The sequence below is a fragment of the Nicotiana sylvestris genome, chromosome 12 (genome assembly GCF_000393655.2).
Source record: "Nicotiana sylvestris chromosome 12, ASM39365v2, whole genome shotgun sequence".
In the NCBI taxonomy this organism is placed as follows: domain Eukaryota; kingdom Viridiplantae; phylum Streptophyta; class Magnoliopsida; order Solanales; family Solanaceae; genus Nicotiana; species Nicotiana sylvestris.
The window spans coordinates 91273983-91297168 of NC_091068.1; the positions used below are offsets into that span (position 1 = coordinate 91273983).

Here is a 23186-nt window from a genome sequence, read left to right on the forward strand (position 1 = left end):
TGATGATCATTTGCTTGTCCTCAAGGATAGGTGCAGCACGATGATGCCAGAGATATGACGTTTGGAGACGATGGGGTGTTGAGGATGCATGGCCGACCAATGTAGATGGGATACGGGAGTTGATTCCGGAGGAGGCCCAAAGCTCACGGTATTCCAGCCATCCGGGTGTCGCGAATGTATACCAGGATTTGAGACAACACCACTGGTGGAGAAGGAAAAGAATGATATAGTTGGGTTTGTTGCTCGGTGTCTTAACTGTCAGCAGATAAAATATGAGCATCAGAGACCGGGTGGATTTCTTTAGAAGATAGAGATTTCAGAGTGGAAGTGGGAGCAGATCACCTTGGATTTTGTAGTTGGGCTCCCATGGCCTTCGATGCTATTTGGGTAATTGTGGATCAGCTGACCAAGTCCGAGAACTTCATTCTTGTGAGTACTACCTATTTTTCAGATCGGATGATTGAGATTTTCATCCGAGAGATTATTTGCCTGCACGGTGTGCCAATTTCCTTCATTTCAGATAGAGGCACGCAGTTTACAGTGCAGTTTTGGAGAGCCGTGCAGCGAGAGTTGGGCACTCAGGTTGAGTTGAGCACAAAATTTCACCCCCATATGGATGGATAGTCTGAGCGCACTATTCTGATATTGAAGGACAGGTTACGTGCTTTTGTCATTGATTTTGGTAGTTCATGGGACTAGTTTCGGCCGCTCGAAGAGTTTGCTTACAATAACAGTTATCAGTCGTGTATTTAGATGGCTCCGTATGAGGCGTTATATAGGAGATGGGGTAGATCTCCGGTAGGTTGGTTTGAGCCAGGCAAGGCTAGGCTTTTGGGTACAGACTTGGTTCAGGATTCATTAGACAATGTGAAATTGATCCAGGAGCAGCTTCCCATGGCGCAATCGCGATAAAAGAGTTATGCTGACAGGAAGGTCTGTGATATGTCTTAAATGGTTGGTGAAAAGGTTCTGCTGATGGTATCACCCATGAAGGGTGTTATGAGCTTCGGGAAGAAGGGAAAGTTGAGCCCTCTGTTCATTGAGCCTTTTGACGTACTTCAGAGGATTGGGGAAGTGGCATACAAGCTTGCCTTGCCACCTAGCTTGTCGAGTGTGCATCCAGTATTTCATGTTTCTATGCTCCAGAAGTATATCGGTGATCTGTCTCATGTTTTAGATTTCAGCACGGTTCAGTTGGATGGTGATTTGACTTATGATGCGGAGCCGGTGGCTATTTTGGAGTGGAAGATTCGAAAGTTGAGGTCAAAGGATATAACTTCTGTGAAAGTGCAGTGGAGAGGTCAGCCCGTGGTGGAAGCTACTTGGGAGACCAAGCGGGAGATGCAGAGCAGATATCTACACCTATTTAAGTCTTTAGGTATATTTCTAGACCCGTTCGAGGACGAACGTTTGTTTAAGAGGGGAAGGATACAACGACCCGACCGATTGTTTCAAGAGTTATAGCCCTGTTCCCCTATTTTCTGCTTCTTTTGAGTTCTTCAGGTGTATTATGTCTTACCGAGTTTGTTGGCTCGGGTCCAGAGAGATTTTAGTGTGAATTGAGACACTTAGTCTCTTATTTGAAAGGTTAAGTTGGAATAGTTGACCGGATGTTAACTTATGTATAAACGACCTCGGACACTCTGCTTAAGGTGCTTAAGCCAACTCAAGAACACACAATGTAAGGCATTATTACTAGAGTCAACTAATGAGCCTAAGTGTCACACTAAAGCAATCTCTATTCAAGGTACCATGGAGTTAAGGGATCCTATTTATAACTACACCCGGTTCAAATGGAAACCCTTGGAAAAGAACCGTGGTTTAAAGAAATATCAAGGGAAAGTTGATACACTACCTAGTAGAAGATTTTTTTCGTTCGACTTAAGTCCCTCAAGAGACCCGTCGAGAGGTGTCCGTCTTCGGGCCAAGTCGAAGTTAATTAACAACAACCAAAACACCAAACAAATTTATACAATTGTACAACAACAACAACCGTGCCCCACCCCACACTTAAAGATTTGGCATGTCCCCATGTCAAGGAAATTAAAGAAGAGTAAGTAAGGGACTTCCCTAGTGCTCAGTACTGATCGGAGATGGTGCCAGGATCGAGGTGACTCGCTTGTCCTAGCGCCCAAAGCCAGCCCCTGATCTTTTTCTCTGACCTAGAATTTTGAGTAGCCAAAGTGTCATCTCTAGCACTCAGGTCAGTGACCGAAGTGCGTAGGCCAGCCATGTCTTGTTCCAAGGCAGTCATCCGGGTACTCCGACGAGCCTATAATAGGCCCGCCTCATCAGCACTCTTCCCTAGTGGGGTGGTAACATGCATAGTTCCCTTATCATCATCATCCACATAATTATCATCATCATCCGCCACAACCTGCTCTTTCCCAACTATGATTTTGCTAGCCTTGAATGGGGCTTTTAATGGCAACATCCCATCTACTATGAGATTTTCAGGAACTCGTGAAACACGACACAGCTTGGTGACCAAGGAAGGGAAGTAGAACCCTTTCAGTATTTTCGGGGAGCGAATGAACATTTCATCCTGAATGAGCCAGACCACGTCAAAATCATGGTGGTTGACGAAATAGAAAATCGTTGCTGCTCTTAGCCGATTAACATCTGTAGTGTTGCTGGATGGCAGCAAACGATTGTTGATGATTGTTAGCCAACACTTATCATCCCAAGTGAGAGATTGGGAGTTCAGGGTAAATCTCGACTTTATCCATATTTGATCCCGTCAAGCCACACAGATTGTTTGACAAATTGGTTGCCACTAGACATGTTTGCGCGGGTTGTACCTGCCAAAACAAGGGCTACCATTAGTGAGGATTTGAGTTATGTGAACTGTGGGTGGTTACTCAAACTTCACCACCACCATGGTCATGTTAGCCATTACAGCTCAATTGGGGCAATTTCACAAGCACTTGGTGTGCATGGAACTATATTTTAACACACTTATCCCATGAAAGTACAAACTCACCCCCCCCAAATCAACCACAATCACTTCACAACTCAACACAATGAACTTCACACAACAACACCATGCCCTTTTCTACTACATTCTATACATTACCCATTAAAAAGAAGAAAAGAAAACTAAAAATTTAACTATACATACTACAACAACTTAAACATTAAAATTGCAAAAGAAAAGGGGAGAAGAAGAGAGAAAGAAATCATGACATACCTGGTTCTTGTAGAGTTGGAGTGTAATGGAGGTTGGGGAGGAGGGAGTTGGAAGTGTGTGTGGGGGGGGGAGGAATGGGTTTATGAGAGATTGGAAGAAGAAGAAGAAGAAAGGGGCATGGGGTTAGGGATTTAGAGTAAGAGAAAAAGAGTGGGGGAAGTGTGTGTGTGTGGGTGTGGGGGGGGGGGTAGTTGGAGTGAGAAGAGGATTGGGGGAAGTGGGGTTTTATTTTTAGTGGGTTTAGAAGAGAAAAAGAAAAGAAAATTAATTTTTTTAATTACAACTTACCTGGGAGGCAGAATGTCGCGTCGCGGTTCAACCGCGGTCGCGGTGAAAGAAGAAGGACAAAACAGAATACTCATAATTCATTGCGCCCGTGCTGTGATCCCACAGTGGTCGCGGTGGCCCAGAAATAGAATATTTCGAAAATGCGGCACCCGAACTGTGGTCTTCTGAGATTTTTTTTTGTTTTTTCTTCTCATTTTTTACCTTTCCGGAGTTGGTTCTTGACCCCTAATTCTCCCAATATGCACCAATATTGCCCTATACGCTAATAAAATGGTTAGTTTCATACACATCAAGTACAACATCAAAACAAAAAAAAGAAACAAAAGAAAACATGGGTTGCCTCCCATGCAGCGCGCGACACGACACAAACTCATATCATCAATCCTTATTTGTGTATTGGGGCTCCTTCAACGTTATCACTATGCTATCCCCTTTTTCTTCAGTCATTCCAAGGTAATGTCTCAACCTCTTCCCATTCACTGTAAATTTGTTCGTCCCATCTTCAGATTCGATCTCCACAACTCCACTTGGGAATATTTGCACCACTCCGAACGGTCCTGACCATCGGGACTTAACTTACCCTGAAACAACCTCAATCTTGAGTTATACAGCAACACTAATTCATTGCGTTTGAATTTCCGATCCAATATGTGCTTGTCATACATTAGTTTCATCCTTTCTTTATATAGTCTAGCACTCTCGAATGCCTGAAACCGGAAATCCTCAAGCTCATGCAACCCATTAACTCTGGTGGTGCCCGTTGCTTCCATGTTTAAGTTCAGTTGCCGCAATGCCCACAGTGCTTTGTGTTCAAGCTCAACCAGAAGGTGGCATGCCTTTCCAAATACCAACTTGTATGGTGACATACCAATTGGAGTTTTAAAGGCGGTGCGGTATGCCCACAATGCATCATCCAGCTTCCTTGCCCAATCAGTTCTTGTTGCATTCACTGTTTTTGAGAGGACACTTTTGATTTCCCTGTTGGATACTTCCACCTGTCCGCTTGTTTGTGGGTGGTATGGTGAGGCTATCTTGTGGAGAACTCCATACTTCTACAAAGGCGTGCAAATGCTCTATTGCAAAAATGAGAGCCACCATCACTGATTATTGCTCGGGGGTTGCAAAAACGTGTGAAGATGTTTTTCTTGAGGAAACTGGTCACCCCTTTCGCATCATTGGTTGGCAGAGCAACTGCTTCGACCCACTTGGAGACATAGTCAATGACAACCAGTATATACTTGTTACCGTATGAGCTTATGAAATGCCCCATGAAGTCGATCCCCCACATGTCAAACACTTCCACCTCTTGGATTGTGGTCGTTTACATCTCATGACGACGGGATTTGTTGCCCATCCTTTGACATTCATCACAGCTTTTGACCCAAGCATGGGCATTCTTGAACAATGTAGGCCAATACAGGCCTGATTCTAGCACCTTTGTTGTTGTCCGAATTCCTCCAAAGTTTCTATCATATGGCGAATCATGGCAAGCCTGCAATTCAAAGGGTTGATCTTGCCCGGGGATACACCACCGGATCATGTTATCAACACATATTTTGAACAATAGAGGTTCATGCCAATAATACACCCGATAATCACAGATTTTATTTTCTTTTGAATTAAGGGGAGATCATGAGGTACAATACCACATGCTAAGTAATTAACAATATCATCATACCATGGTGCCTCCTCCATTGTCACAACAAGTAATTGCTCATCCGGGAATGTCTCAATGATATCTTTAATCTCCGTTCTCTTTTCTGCCCCTTCCAACCTCGAGAGGTGGTCTGCTACTTGGTTGTCTGTCCCCTTTCGGTCACGAATCTCCAGGTCAAATTCTTGTAGCAATAGAACCCATCAAATCAAGCGGGGCTTTGACTCCTTCTTTTCTATCAAGTACCTAATAGCTGCATGGTCAGTATAAACAATAACTTTAGAGCCAATCAAGTATAACATGAATTTGTCGAAGGCAAATACTACAACGAGCATTTCCTTTTCCATGACCATGTAGTTCAGCTGTGCACCACTAAGCGTCCTGATTCTATAGTAAATTGGGTGCATAATTTTCTCCTTGTGCTTCCTCAAAACCGCTCCTATAGCGTAATCATTGGTGTCGCACATCAGCTCGAATGGTTGCTCCCAGTTGGGTGCAACAATGATGCGTGTAGTCACCAATCTCTTTTTCAGCTCCTCAAATGCTAACCTACAATCATCAGAAAACATAAAGTGCTGGTCTTTTTCAAAAAGCTTACATAAGGGGTTACCAATTTTTGAAAAATCCTTGATGAACCGCCTATAGAATCCGGCATGCCCAAGGAAACTTCTCAATGCTTTCACTGAAGTGGGTGCTGGGAGCTTCTCAATCACACCAACTTTTGCATGGTCTACTTCAATCCCCTTTTTGGACACTCTATGCCCCAACACTATGCCTTCTTGTACCATAAAATGGCACTTCTCCTAGTTCAGCACCAAATTTGTCTCCACACATCATTTGAGCACTCTTTTAAAGTTGTGAAGACAATCTTCAAATAAATCCCCTACCACAGAGAAATCATCCATAAACACCTCCATAATCTCTTCGACCATGTCCGTGAAAATGGCTAATATACACTGTTGGAATGTGGCCGGTGCATTGCAAAGTCCAAAGGGCATCCTCCAAAAGGCAAAGATGCCATACGGACATGTGAAGGACATTTTCTCTCTATCTTCCTGGGCTATTGAGATCTGATTGTACACCGAGTATCCGTCCAAGAAACAAAAATGGAATCGTCCAGCTAACATGTCCAACATCTGGTCAATGAAGGGCAAGGGTAAATGGTTCTTTCTGGTGGTTGCATTTAATTTCCTATAATCTATGCAAATCCTCTTCCTTGTGATTGTACGAGTTGAGATCAACTCGTTCTTCTCAATTTGTGCAACTGTCATTCCACCCTTTTTTGTTACACATTGGACGGGGCTTACCCAATTGCTGTTAGAGATGGGAAAAATGATGCCCGTGTCCAACCACTTCACTACCTCTTTCATATTTGGGTTCCTCCTTCGTTGATGTTCCCTGGAAGGTTTGTGCCCTTCTTCCAGATGAATCTTATGAATGCAAAAGGCCAGGCAGATACCCTTTATGTCTGCCATGGTCCAAGAAATGGTAGTTTTTCATTCCTGCAACACTTGCAGTAATTGTTCTACCTGCACAACTAGCAAACCAGATGATATAATAACAGGCAAGGTAGAATTGGGACCCAAGAACGCATACTTAAGGTGGGCTGGAAGCGGTTTCAGCTCCAACTGTGGTAATTCCTCTATTGATGGTTTTGAAGGTGGTGTAGCTTTCTTTTTTAAATCAAGGGGCTCAAACTGAAGTTCCCTCTTCCAGAATCTTTGGCCTTCGAGTGCCATGACCCACTCTGCCAACCCTTCACCATCCATATCCTCTAAATTTGTCCAACAAGCTCCCAATGGATCTTTGGCATTCAGGGTGTCATCATCTTCATGCAGGATCACATCCACAACTTCCATAAGTGAGCAATTTGCATATTCACTGGGTCTCCTCATAGATTGTTGAACATTGAATATTACTTCTTCATCGTTCAATCTCATTTTTAATTCCCCAGTTTTACAATCAATCAATGCTCTCCCAGTGGCTAAGAATGGCCTCCCCAGAATGATGGGTATCTCCTCATCCACCTGGCAGTCAAGAATAATAAAGTCTGTAGGGAATACAAACTTTCCCACTTGTACCAGCATATCATCAAGAATCCCCATCGGTCTTTTAACCGTGCGGTCAGCCAGTTGCAATTGCATCGAAGTCGGTCTAGCTCTGCCAAAGCCTAGTTTTGTATATATTGCCAAAGGCGTCAAGTTTATGTTGGCTCCTAAGTCATACAATGCATTTACAAAAGCATAACTCCCAATAGTACACGGAATAGTGAACCTACCTGGATCAGACATCTTTTGAGCCATGGGTCTTGTCACTACCCCGCTGCATGTCTGTGTCAAAGTTACTGTGGAAAGGTCCTAAAAGTCAAATTTCCATGACATAAGGTCCTTCATCATTTTTGCATAGCCTCGAATTTCCCTCAAAGCATCCATTAGAGGGATATTCAATAGAATCTGACGAAGCATCTCCATGAATTTCCTATATTGATCTTCTTTCTTTTGTTTTGCCAGTCTCTGAGGGAATGGTGCAGGCATCAGTCTTTGTCCACTGCTTGATGGTTGTTCTTTGTTGGAATTTTGTGGCGCAAGAGGTACCACCTGTTCTGCAACTTGTTCACTTTCTTTAGCCTTACCCTTATTAACCTGAGCCTGTTCAACCACCACTTCAGGATACGACAACATCCTCTTTAGTAACTAAAGTGAAGCAACACCAATACGATGATCCTGTGTTAGTTCATTATAGGGATACCACCCCTCAGAAGGAGAAGTCACCGTTTGATATTACAGAAGATGGGGTCCTTAGATATCAAGGATGATTATGTGTCCCTAATGTTATAGGGCTGCGCCAGCAGGTTATAGGAGAAACTCACTTTTCTCGTTATTCTATCTATCTAGGAGTGACAAAGATGTATCATGATATCAGGGAAGTATATTGGTGGGACAGAATGAAAAAGGATATATCGGAGTTTGTTGCTCAGTGTCCTAACTGTCAGCAAGTTAATATTGAGCATAAAAAACCTGGCAGATTATTGCAGGCTATGGAGATTCCGACTTGGAAATGCGAAGTTATCACTATGGATTTCATCATAGGCTTACCTCGTACCCAGCATACGTTCGATTCGATATGGGTGATTATTGATAGGCTTACAAAGTCAGCCTATTTTCTGCCCGTTAGAACTATATATTCCTTAGAGGACTATGCAAGGCCTTATATTAATGAGATAGTACGACTATATGGTTTCCCTGTATCTATTATCTCATATAGAGGAGATCAATTTACAGCTAACTTCTGGAGGTCCTTCCAAAAATGATTGGGGACTCAAGTAAGTCTTAGTGCAACATTTCATCCCCAGACGGACTGGTTGAGCATACTATTCAGACACTGGAGGATATGTTACAAGCTTGTGTGATAGACTTCAAAGGTAGCTGGGATGATCATCTGTCACTTATTGAGTTCACATATAATAATAGCTACCATTCCAGTATTCAGATGGCTCCATACGATGCTCTCTACGGACAGAAGTGTAGGTCGCCTATAGGGTGGTTCGATGTTAGGGAAGATACATTAGTAGGACCACAATTGGTACAGTAGGCAATCGAGAAAATTATGCTTACACAGGAAAGGCTATTAGAAGCTCAAAGCCGTCAGAAGTCATATGCGGATAATCGACGTCGAGACTTGGAATTCAGGTTGACGATTGGGTATTCCTAAAGGTATCATCGATGAAAGGCACTATGTGGATCAGAAAAAGGGGAAAACTTAGCCGTCGATACATTGGACCATATAGGATCATACGCAAGGTAGACAAGGTAGCATTTGAGTTGGACTTGCCTTCGGACTTGGAGCCTATACATCTAGTCTTTCATGTGTCTATGCTCCGTAAATGTATCGGAGATCCTTCCAGAATTATGTCAGTTGACGACATTCAGGTCACATAGCAGCTATCATATGAAGAAACTCCCATAGTTATACTAGATAGATAGGTTCAGAGATTGAGAATTAAAGACGTAGCTTCGGTTAAAGTACTTTGGATAAACAACAATGTGGAAGAAATTACTTGGGAGGCCGAAGAAGACATGATGTCTAGATATCCCTACTTATTTTCTTCTCCAGAGAATGGTCCAACTGAGACGTCACAACCTTAAGGTATGTGTATGGATTCCTATGTTAGTTATTGTCATTGGTCGTGTGAGGACATTGTCGTTATTGATGATTGTGGTCCTATGTGGCGTTAAATCATTGTGTTTATGTAGGAAGAGTTGGTAGTAGTATTGTTACAAACGAGTCATTGCCAAAGTTATATAGATCCCGGGGAGTTAAACATTCAAGGATGAATGTTTGTAAGAAAGGAAGGATGTTACATCTCGCATTTTCGTACGTTAAAGTTTTGTCTTCAGTTAATCAACGTAGATTTGGAGATGAGATTATCTTGAGGTTAACGTATTTATGCTATTTATAACAAGAAGTAAGTAAGTGTCATGAAAGATAAAGGGTACACAAATTAAAGAAAACGAGTTTTGTTGAAGGTTGCCGATTTGGGATAAAACACGGGTCGAGCAATAATACCTGATCTTAATGGACTAGTACCATACAAGGTAGCATATAACCATGATAATATAATGTATAAAGTATATTAAAAATGAGTAGTATTTTAAGTAATTTGAGATAAATTTTAATGATACGGGTAATTGATTAATTATTGGGTAACGAGACACTATCTAACTAATTGATAAAATTAATTGATAAGTGTCACGACCCTAAAAGCGACTCGGTCGTCATGGCGCCTATCGTGAAACTAGGCCAGCCAACACAATTCCCGAATTAACCATTATTCAATAAAAAATTATTTTTAAGCCTTTAATTAATCAATATCTCATAATGTAAGTCTAAATAAACAGTGCAGAATAAATACACAAGCTCGACAACGGGGTGTCACAAGTCACGAATATCTACTAAGCTCTAAAAATATACTAAAACAAACTGAGGAATACCAGAGGGAGAAAAGCAGGGTTGCGGACGTCGGGTAGCTACCTTGCTAACTCCAATGACTCTACCACTGAGCAATCAACACCTGCTATCGGGTTCAGAAATACCTGAAACTGCACACAAGGTGTAGAGAGTAATATGAGTACGCCAACTCAGTAAGTAATAAAGTAAATAAAAGCTGAGCAGTAAGAAAACACGTAAACCATGTCATAACGCTTCAACAAATGAAGGACATCTCTAACACAGTACAGAAATCATTTACTTCATAAATCATGCTCCGTTTCAGTAAAAATCTTTTAAAACAACTTTCAATTGTTTCAAACGAGTGATAAAAATAGTAAGTAAACAAAATGATAGAAACGTAAACAGCCCCTCGGGCAAAACATGTACCATAAACCGCCATTCGGACATAATATCAACAGACCCAGCCCCTCGGGCTACCTCACAATCACTCGTAATAAGCCCCTCGGGCAAACATGGATCAAGAACAGCCCCTCGGGAAAGACCATGAAACAACAATAGCCCCTCGGGCTACATCATATCACCCACACTTGGTACCCGCGCTCACTGGGGGTGTGTAAACTCCGGAGGGGCTCCTACAGCCCAAGCACTATAACAAGCCATCTCGTGGCATAATCAAACTTGCCCTCATCCTCATAACAAGCCACTTCGTGGCATAACAAATCAGGCCCTCAGCCTTTAAATCATGAATCAGTACCATACTACTGCGGCGTGCATCCCGATCCCACAGTATCCTCACAGTACAGGCCCTCGGCCTCACTTAGTCAGAAATCTCTCAAGCCACTCGGGCAACAGTAAAACATGATGCTCAACCCAAAATATCCTTTAAAATGTCAAAAACGAGTAAATATGGCTGAGTTATGAAAATAGTAGAATACATCATGACTGAGTAGAAAAATGTAATCAAATAAGTGAGGAATAGTAGTAAAAATCCCCCTAAGGGTCCCAAAACATTTGGCACGATGCCCAAATATGGCATTCAACCCAAAACAATACAATACATTCCAAAACACAATGATAGCAAATAAATTTTCAACCAAATACGTGGTTTAACAGTCATACGGGATGGACTAAGTCACAATCTCTAATGGTGCACGACCCCACACTCGTCATCTAGCGTGTGTGTCACCTCAAAGTAGCACAACGATGTGAAATCCAGGGTTTCATATCCTCAGGACAGACATTTACAATTATTACTTACCTCATCCGGTCTAAACTCTAGCCCGCGATGCCTTTGCTTCTCGACTCGGCCTCCGAATGCTCCAAATCTAGCCAAAAGCAGATTCATACCATCAAAATATGCTAAGAGAACAAATCCCACTCGAAATATCCAATTTACACCAAAAATCCCGAAATTGGCCAAACCCAGCCCCTGGGCCCACGTCTCGGAATTCGATGGAAACCACAAAACTAGAATCCTTATTCCCTCATGAGTTTACCATTATCAAATTCATCAAAATACGACCTCAATTGCCCATTCAAATCCTCAAAAGAATTTTCAAACTTTTCTTCCATTTTCCCCAATTTCCACTCTAATTTCTTAAATTAAATGATGAAATTCAAGACTAAATCATGGAATTAAACCAAATATGAATGAAGAATACTTACCCCAAGTGCTCCACTGAAAATCTCCTAAAATTTCACCTTCTCCCGAGCTCTTTAATGGTTTTTGTGATATTGGATTTAAACCCTCAATTTCCAAATATAATCTGTCTGCCCAGATATTTTCTTCATCGCGAATGCGGCAGCACCCTCGCGTTCGCAAAGTACAAAGCTTCAATGACCAAAATTCCTTCTATGCAAACGCGTGGAGCCTCTCATGAACGTGATGCATAACTGACTCACCTCTTTGCGAACGCGACGCCTACTACGCGAACGCGTAGAACAAATGCCTTGAGGGACCAGCTATTCCACTTCCTCTATGCTAACACGATACCGATCACGTGTTCGCGATGCACCACTATACAAACCTTCGCAATCGTGACTCCCACTTCGTGAATGCGAAGCACAAATCCTCTCTTGCCTCCGGTTCCCTTCGCGAACGCGAAACTCCCCTCGCGAATGTGAAGAAAGGAAACCAGCAACTGAACGCCAGATTTTTTTGCAATTCCAACAAATCCAAAACTAGTCCGTTAACCATTCGAAACTCACCCGAGGCCCTCGAGACCTCAACCAAACATGCCAACATATCCCATACCATCATTCAAACTTGTTCCAACCTTCAGAACACTAAAAATAACATCAAAACATCAAATCATCAGATTCAAGCGTATGAATTCCAAAAACTTCCAAATTCCGAATTCGATCAAAAAGTCTATCAAACCTCGTCCGAACGACCGGAAATTTTGCACACACATCGCAAATGACACACTGGACCTACTCCAATTTCTGGAATTTCATTCCGACCCCTATATCAAAATCTCACCTATCAACCGGAAACGCCAAAATTCCAATTTCGCCAATTCAAGCCTAAATCAACCACGGACCTCCAAAATACATTCTGGACGCGCTCCCAAGTTCCAAATTACCTAGCGTAGCTAAAGAAATTATAAAAATCCAATTCCGAGATCGAATACTAAAAAGTCAAAACTTGGTTAAACCTTTCAAATTTTTAAGCTTCAAACTGAGAACTGTTCTTCCAAATCCATTCCGATTACCCTGAAAACCAAAACCAATGATTTACATAAGTCATAATACATCACATGGGGCTAGTAATTCCCGATAATTGGCGAGCGAAGTTCAAAATCTCAAAACAACCGGTCGGGTCGTTACATCCTGCCCCACTTAAACATACGTTTGTCCTCGAACGTTCCCAGAGTTGTTCCGAAAACCATCAAATCGCTGTATAATCTTATCGTGCATATACCTGGGGGTGATCCCACATCACCCTATCTCATATAGGTCCGATAACACAATGTACTGAAATTTCACAATCCAATCTAGACCATAAACATTAGAACCACATTTCCACTTCTGAAATCATCTACAAGGTCAGAATCTCACATCTATACTCTAAACAATCCCGAACAAGCTGTACTAACCATACATGAAACCTCAGATGCAATTACATGATATACCATATAACTCAAACATAACTTCTGATCAAAGTAATTGCCCAAAACAATCAAATACCGAAAATAAACCTCTTATCAAATAAGGCCTCATTCCAACACTTCTGTATATTGCCAATGATAAATGAAACATGCAGAAATTCATAACTATTCCTCAGACCAACCATTCGTGAAGACACTTCTCCTTTGGCAAGGGCCATAGCAAATTTCTGAGTTGAACATCGATTTTATCCATCCAACCTTCTGAAACCGAATACGTTTTTATTCATTCTAGATCCCAACGATCTCATCCAATCCAACACAGCTACTTTGGTGACATGACACATCAATACCATCTAAAGCCACAACTCGTGCAATCTGCACACCAACAACCAACAATCCGAACATACTCAAATCAAGAAAAATGACTCAAATGAGAGAGCTATACCGCAAGCTCACCAGTACCACCATACACACTACTGACAACCCGTCACACATTGTAGAAACAGAACACATGAACCTAACCCGAAGGATCATACCTCCACATAACATTGTTGCAATGCGCGACCCTATCCAAACACTGGTCCACATGAAACACCTCAAGTCACTATGCTCAAAATCGACAACCACGCGCAATTTGAAGTCTAGAACCAAAGAAAATCATCATAATCTCGGCGAAGCAATTGACATAACATTACACAAACCCAAAAGGACAAAATTGATACACCATCCGCCGAGCATTACCCAATACTCTTCCCGCTCGAATTCCACTGAGAGACCTCAATAAAACCGCACCATATGTGCCTATAACCAACAAATCCCAACACCTCGCAACAAGAAAATGTAACTCATAGATCTCCCCAGATCACTAATAAGCTCAATAACAATCGAATCAACACATCCCTCAATGATACAACTCGAATTCAACCAAGCCGAATCGGGTTAGAACACACATACATTGGCCTACCAATGAACCCCTTATCAAGGAGTCCCTGAAGCTGCTCCTTCAGCTCCTTTAACCCCGCCGGTGCAATACGATACGGTGCCCGACACCAAATCAATACCAAAATCAACAACCATGTCCGACGACATACCCGGTAGCAGGAAACACATCTGGAAAATCCCTTACCACCAGAACTGCATCAATGGTAGGAGTCTCTGCACTGACATCCATCATGAAGGCCAAATAAGAAAGGCAACCCTTCTTAGTCATCCGCTGGGTCTTCTAAATGAAATCACCCTACTGGAAACATAATCCGTCGTACTTCGCCACTCAATCCGTGGCATCCCCGGCATAGCCAATGTCTCCGTCTTAGCACAACAGTCCAGAATAACACGACACTGAGACAACTAGTCTATACCAATTATAACATCCCAAATCTAACATACCAAGCAATAAAGGATCCACTCGGTTCTCCAAACCTCTAATAGTTACCACACAAGACCGATATACGCAGTCCACAACCACGCCCTAACCAGTTATAAGGACTCCCAGTCTCCCAATCCATACAGCACGCGAATCACCATATCTGATCCCAACTCCACCATCCAAATATACAACATACCTCTAATAGCCAGTCATTGCACGAGAGGTACTCCTATAATTCTTCTGTGCCACCAAGCAAACCCAAATATCAGCAGTCGATCCAACAAAAGAGTGTTGCAATACTAATGAAGTATCCTCAACTCAAACACATCACCCTTTCCAAAATGTATGACCTCATCAAGCCACACCAGTCAGTGATCTCATTTATCTAGTCTTATGAAATTGTCCATGCTATCTAAGAATTTGTGACCTTCCTTTCAAAACTGAACCGTGACCTTACACATGCAAATCTCAATCCTACACAGCACACCGCATATACCATACCATCCTAGGATAAATATGAGAACTTCATATCCATTCCGAGACACATGCAACTACTTACTCAACTAGCTAAGAACCTTCCATTGATCCCATCTAGAAGAAAATAACTATACAACCCATACTCCTCAGGCTCGTAGGAAATATACATCTCTAGCCCTGGTAGAAACCATCAACAACTCTCCGAATTCCATTTACACAAAACTAAACCGCCAGGACTAAATCCCTCTAACTTAACCAAGCTACACAGGCCACTAAAACTCAAGAGCATTGCCATGAAACACCTGTAGAAACTCATTACCTCATGAACACCCAAAGAACTAATCATACCCATTACCATGCTGATCCAACCTACGACGAAGTTGTCCTTTTCATCCAAGTTTCTTCTGAATTACCTTCGAATTGATAATTCTCCTTGCCATAACACCGCAATTCTCAACCCGGACCCACCACACGAGACCCAAGCATAAAATCATATCGTCTTAAGGCTCATAAGCTGCTGACTACTCTCTTAAATATCTCCAAAAGCACCACATTCGAAATACTTACCCTGAGAAGACTTTCTGCGACTCTAAAGCCATTACCTTCACCTTCCTGATACTGATGTGTAGAATCCATAATAATATAAAAATACCACGAGTCTTGACACCATCCAATGCAAACTTCAATTTCTAGCCAAATATACAACTTGAAAATCTCCAATTATTACATGTAAATCTTTAACCCCATAGAACCATTCTAGAGAGTCCTTCACTCTACTCAAACCGCAATTAGACTGATCAAACAGATCTGAAGACTTGTGCTCCATTAGCACTCCGACACCGCAGAATGTAGCCTCACCTTAATGCAACCAAGCAACTTCCTGTTCTATGCACCGTACATCCTTCATCAATAACAACTCAAGTTATTCTGTGATTCTCATACACCTATAAAACATAACATAACCTTTATTGAAATTTCCCTTACTCGAGCCATCCTTGGTCTCAACCTCCGTAAGCCATAACTAATTCACCAGTACGTCTCAAATTGGAACCAACATAGCATATAACCGTGCAATCGGCTAATCAATAGCGGACTCCCCTACTTGGATCAAAGCCATAGATCAAAACACATTATCACTCATAATGCATATACTATATTACATCCGTAATACCGTGGTATGATTAAACTAAATCCTTCATAAGCTCGTGCAACACAGACCATCTAGTACTTCAAATCTTTTGCAAATCTCGCATTCACCCTCGTAACAGTCAAGCCCACTCTCTTAAGCAACCCAAACTAAAATTGCAACACATATATTTCACTGGTAAAAGAGGACTCCCAACCAATTACATAAGGATCACACAAATCTCAAACACCCTGCAGGAGGTAATCCACCTACTTAGCCTCAATCTGGTATTTCACTATACTCTTTCATAATCATCACTATTACACAATCACTTAATCTTCCTGAGTCTGAACTTATATCACAACATGAAATCTACTTCACTCCCCAACTAGACAAAATGAAAAGAACCTTCAACACACCCACAACTCGGGCTATACATCAAATCACGATGGAAATCAAGCACCAGATAGTTCTTGCTAGCCCCAAGCAGACCATTCTCGTCTCATTCAATTCATATGAACACATCTCGCAGTCACATCACACTCATCACATAACCATCCAGTCATCACTTCCCTTAATAGGGACACTACTGAACATATAAATCTAGAAACACGCGCTTACTCAATCACTAGATCAGGACTCAAGCTACAAGCAAAACCTGAACTCAAGTCCTCTAGACAGGCCCAACACCAACACACAGAAATCACATCTCGCCACTCGATTAGGGAATCACAAGCCTTCTATGCACAGCCAATACCGAGTTCTCATGCACGCATACGAATGCGTGGAAGGATTTCAAAGAATTACATTTCAAGATGAATCAAGGACGCACGATAAGAATTCCAGAATGTGAAGTTTTTCCTAAAGGTTCTACAGCTTCCCGAGGATAAGTACAGACGTCTCCGTATCGATCCATGAGACTGTACTAAACCTGCTCATGACCCGTGAGACCTATGTAACCTAGGCTCTGATACCAACTTGTCACGATCCTAAAACTGACCCTCTTTAGTAACTAAAGTGAATGAACACCAGTACAAGGATCATGTGTTAGTTCATAATAGGGATACCACCCTTAGAAGGAGAAGACATCATTTGAGATTATAGAAGATGGGGTCCTTAGATATCGAGGACGATTATGTGTCCCTAATGTTGTAGGGCTGCGTCAGCATGTTATGGGAAAAACTCATTATTCTCATTATTTTATCCATCCAGGAGCGATAAAGATGTATCATGATATCAGGGAAGTATATTGGTGGGAAGGAATGAAAAATGATATAGCAAGTTTGTTACTCAGTGTTCTAACTATCAGCAAGTTAAGATTGAGCATCAGAAACCCGGTGGATTATTACAGGCTATGGAGATTCCGATTTGGAAATGGGAAGTAATCACTATGGATTTGATCATATACTTACCTCGTACCCAGTGTAAGTTCGATTCGATATGGGTGATTATTGATAGGCTTACAAAGTCAGCTCAATTCTGCCCGTTAGAACTACATATTCCTTAGAGGACTATGCAAGACTACATGGTGTCCCTGTATCTATTATCTCGGATATAGGAGCTCAATTTATAGCTAACTTCTAGAGGTCCTTCCAAAAAGGATTGGGGACTCAAGTAAGTCTTAGTGCAACATTTCATCCCTAGACAGGCGGACATGCTGAGCATAATATTCAAACACTGGAGGATATGTTACAAGCTTGTGTGATAGACTTCAAAGGTAGCTGGGATGATCATCTGCCGCTTATTGAGTTCGCATATAATAATAGCTACCATTCCAGTATTCAGATAGCTCCATACGAAGCTCTTTATGGACGGAAGTGTAGGTCGCCTATAGGGTGGTTCGATGTTAGGGAAGCTACATTAGTTGGACCAGAATTGGTACAGTAGGCAATCGAGAAAATTAAACTTATACAGGAAAGGCTATTAGAAGCTCAAAGCTGTCAGAAATCTTATATGGATAATCGACGGCGAGACTTGGAATTTCAGGTTGATGATTGGGTATTCCTAAAGGTATCATCGATGAAAGGCATAATGTGGTTGGGAAAAAGGGGAAAACTTAGCCCTCGGTACATTGGACCATATAGGATCATACGCAAGGTAGGCAAGGTAGCATATGAGTTGGACTTGCCTTCGGACTTGGAGTCTATACATCCAGTATTTCATGTGCCTATGCTCCGTAAATGTATCGGAGATTCTTCCAGAATTATGTCAGTTGACGACATTCAGGTCACATAGCAGCTATCATATGAAGAAACTCCCATTGCTATACTAGATAGACAGGTTAAGAGATTGAGAATTAAAGATGTACCTTCGGTGAAAGTACTTTGGAGAAATAACAATGTGGAAGAAATGACTTAGGGAGCCAAAGAAGACATGAAGTCTAGATATCTCTACATATTTCTTTCTCCAAAGAAGGGTCCGACTGAGACTTCACAACCTTAAGGTATGTGTATGGATCCCTGTGTTAGTTATTGTCGTTGGCTGTGTGAGGCCATTGTCGTTATTGATGATTGTGGTCCTATGTGGTGTTAAATCATTGAGTTTCTACAGGAAGAGTTGGTAGTAGTATTGTTACAAAGGCGACTCTGCCAAATTTATATAGATCCCGGGGAGTTAAACTCTCAAGGACGAATGTTTCTAAGGGGGGAAGGATGTTAGATCTCGTATTTTTGTACATTAAAATTTCGTCTTCAGTTAATCGACATAGACTCGGGGATGAGATTATCTTGAGGTTAACGTATTTATGCTATTTATAACAAGCAACAAGCAAGTATTATGAAGGATAAATGGTACACAAATTAAAGAAAATGAGTTTTGTTGAAGGTTGCCGATTTGGGATAAAATACGAGTCGAGCGATAATACCCGATATTTATGGACTAGTACCATACAAGGTACCATATAACCATGATAGTATAATATATAAAGTATACTAAAAATGAGTAGTATTTTAAGTAATTTGAGATAAATTATAATGATACGGGTAATTGGTTAATTATTGGGTAACGAGACGCTATCTAACTAATTGATAAACTTAAAAGATAAGTGTCACGACCCTAAAATCGACTCGGTCGTCATGACGCCTATCGTGAAACTAGGACAGCTGACACAATTCCCGAATTAACCATTATTTAATAAAAAAAATCATTTTTAAGCTTTTAATTAATCAATATCTCATAATGTAAGTCTAAATGAATAGTGCGAAATAAATACACAAGCCCGACATTGGGGTGTCACAAGTCACGAGCATCTACTAAGGTCTGAAAATATACTAAAACAAACTAAGGAATACAAGAGGGAGAAGAGCAGGGCTGCGAATGTCGGGCAACTACCTTGCTAACTCCAATGACTCTGCTACTGAGCAATAAACACCCGCTACCGGGTTCAAAAATACTTGAATCTGCTCACAAAGTGCAGGGAGTAATGTGAGTACGCCAACTCAGTAAGTAATAAAAGTAAATGAAAGCTGAGCAGTAAGAAAACACGTAAACCATGTCATAACTCTACAACAAATGCAGGACATCTCCAACACAATACAGAAATCATTTACTTCGTAAATCATGTTCAGTTTCAGTAAAAACCTTTTAAAACAACTTTTAATAGTTTCAAACGAGTGATAAAAATAGTGAGTAAAAAATTAATAGCAATATAAACAGCCCCTCGGGCAAAACATGTACCATAAACCGCCCCTTGGGCATAATATCAACAGAACCAGCTCCTCAAGCTACCTCACAATTACTCGTAATCAACCCCTCGGGCATAACATGAATCAATAACCGCCCCTCGAGAAAACATGGATTAAGAACATGTGACGACCCAAAAGAGTCATCACCTACTTTTAATTGCATTTTGTGCTTTCGAGGCCTTGAAAACCTCATTTAGAGTCGCTTCAATTTGCGTGCGTAGTCCGGGCGCGTAGCCGGAAAGCTTAAATATGAAATTCTGTGAAAAAAGCTAAGTTTTGAGTTTAAAATGAATAAATTTAACTTCGGTCAATATTTTGGGTAAACGGACCCGGTACCGTGAATTGACGGTTCCAGAGGGTCCGTAGGAAAATATGGGACTCGGGCGTATGCTCGGAATCGAATTCCGAGGTCCCGAGCCCGAGAAGTGAATTTTTGAAGGAAATTGTTTTCTGAAATTGCTAAGGAAAAATCGAAATGAAATTTGATTAGAACGTGTTGGTATCGGGCCCGTATTTTGGTTCCGGCGCCCGGTACAGGTCTTATATATGATTTAAGATGTTTCTGTAAAGTTTGGTTAAAATCGGACGTCGTTTGACGTTTTTCGGACTTGAAATCTTAAATTTAAACTTGATGATGTTTTTGGAAAAACTCTTGATTTTGAGGTTTGATTCATTGTTTTGAGGTTAGTTTGGAGATTTGATCGCATGAATAAGTTCGTATGATGTTGTTGAGTTAGTACTGTCACACCTCATTTTTTACCTACACCCCCGTAAAGGAGTGTATAAGGGAGTTTTTCCAATTAAAGGACAATTGAAACGGGATTTATTAGTTATTAACTTCAGAGTCGCCACTTGGGATATTTATGGTGTCCCAAGTCACCGGTTCAAATCCCGAATCGAGGAAAGATTGAATCTATTTCACAGTCCGCGAACACAGAAATCCGGGTAAGGAATTCTATTAACCTGAGAGAAGGTGTTAGGCATTCCCAAGTTCCGTGGTTCTAGCACGGTCGCTCAACTGTTATATTCAGCTTAATTATCTGATTTAAACAATTATGAACCTATGTGCGAATTTTAACTTTAACCGCTTTTAATTAATTTTTAAAGAAGATTTAACGTCGTCTAAAACATGTCTTTGGATCACACCACATGAAATGCACCCGCAATCCGAAACACATTTTATTCAACGTTATTAAGATTTGGATTTGGGTCACATGAAATGCACACCCAAGTTTGAGGAAGTTAATTATTAAAATAATGCGTCTAATGTGACTATACGTTTGCAACTTTGCGAGGGCCATGGAATTTCAACTAAACGGCACGCCTCGAGTTCTAAGGATCAAAACAAGATTAATTAAATGAGGGCCATGCAATTGTCATTTTTGTTTGGCATGGCGCACCTCAATTTCAATTTTAAAGGGTATTCAAGCTAGATTTAGGAGGGCCATAAACTATTTTTATTGTCTAATATGGCACACCTCCCATCTACTTTTGAGATAGTCTAGCTTAATTAAAGAAAAAGCCCAAAGGAACTCAAGAGGTGTTTTATGTTAAAGTTTAAACTCAAAAACGGAATAAGTAAACAACGGTCCATTTCTTTTTTAAAACTGAGCCCAATAATGTACTGTGTCTAGGGAACCATCGACTTTAAAATGACTTGGGCCAAACCTCAGTAACAGGCCCAATTCGAAAACATTGCAGCTGAAGGACGGGAACTCAGGATCGAATCCCTTTGAGCCTAAATTAATTCCATTAGAAATTGGGCTCCAGATGGCCACTATGTAGTCCAAATTAAGCTACCGATCTTTAACATCTTTTACACAACGAAATATCAATGGCTGCTTAAACAAACAAATACCCACATTAAGTCAAATGAATTGTCTAGGATGTATTTACCATGTCTTATACACCATCGAATTAATACCCTACATACTAACACAATTTCCATACTCAATGTACATATGTTGGCATACGTTCCCCTGTACCTCATTCCCCTTATCTTAGATACCCATTAATAAAGACTTGACATCAGCAACTACCTAACAAAACAATCAGAGGTTAAATACAACACATTCTTACGCTAATAGACTCAAAGCATGACCCAGCTAATGGTCCACTAACCAATTTCGAACACCCAGCAATGCAAGATTATCCAATTTATACAAACTCAACAAAACTAAATTCCTGATTTCCTAAATATACAGATCCATACTCAAGCAAAGATGATCACACAAAGCCAAGATTTAATACTAATAATAGAATATGTTGACCAAATCATAAGAGGACAACATTTACCAATTAACATGATCTAAACTCCAATTACAACTCACTCTTAAATAACTATATCCACCAGAATCTTTCTCAAACCGAGTATTACAAGTTAATTACTAAATTGAAAGAAGAGAAGATAATTCAGATTCACAACATCAAAATTTATCTTATTTTTCAAATCCATACTTCGAGCTACATCAAAGGGCATCCATATGATCGAGGAATACCTGGAAATGAGCAAAGCAAACAAACGATGTGAAGAATTTGCAATCAAGCAGCAGCAGTACAACAGAATCAACACTAGTAGAATCAGCTCAAACCAAAATGAGTATGAAAGCAGTAAAAACAGTCCCCCTCTAACAGTAACCACAGCAACTTCACAAACTAAACCTTAAACACCCAGTTCAATCCATTTTAACGCTAGAAAAATTAGAAAACCTTTTCAGAAATTGAAAACTTGAGAAATCACAGGATGATTTTCAATGAAACAGTAACTTCATTCCAATTTTTTAGCCGTTTTTGTTTTTCTGCAATTTTTATCAAAAATCTCTCTTGAGTCTCAAGTTAGGATGCCTTTATAGGCAAGCTATTAGGGCAGCTTAAAGAAGATCAAATTTGCAATTAGACCCTTTTCAGCTTCTTTTCTTTGCTTATTAGTCCTGACTTTTGACTTGTTAACCAAGTAAGTATACTATGCAGCTTCTAGGAAGCTTCATGGGTGATTACTTGAGAGATTCTCTCAGTAACTTCCGCAGTTTATCCTTAATACCCCCTGAATTTTACTTTGAGAACCAGACCAAGATGGGTCAAAATTTGGCCCAATACTAAACCAAATCAGGTGGGTTGCTCCTTGCCAAATGGATCAGAGATAGCCCAAAGCCCAAGCGAGCACTTATCCAATTGAAAAGAATACACTACAGACTCAGATATCATGAAATGATTTCAACAACAATCCTAATTCAATCACTGATCAATTCACAGCTAGGTGAGGGATTAAATAAATTACTAAATCAACATAAACTAATTAACCTAAGCTAAAGAACTAACAAGAAGGAAATCAGAGACTTAACT

At 40.8% G+C, this 23186-nt stretch overlaps 1 protein-coding gene across 1 annotated transcript; it reads right to left on the reverse strand.

Annotated features, from left to right (window-relative positions):
- Positions 1-6628: 6628 nt before the first annotated feature.
- On the reverse strand, positions 6629-7435 carry LOC104237528 (uncharacterized). The gene has a single exon (XM_009791692.1). It carries the CDS (start codon positions 7433-7435, stop codon positions 6629-6631), a length of 807 nt encoding a protein of 268 aa, XP_009789994.1.
- Between the last annotated feature and the right edge of the window lie 15751 nt (positions 7436-23186).

What these genes read in the sequence shown, in the direction of transcription:
- LOC104237528 (XM_009791692.1), bottom strand. Translation starts at nt 7,435, where the DNA reads ATGGCTCAAAAGATGTCTGATCCAGGTAGGTTCACTATTCCGTGTACT.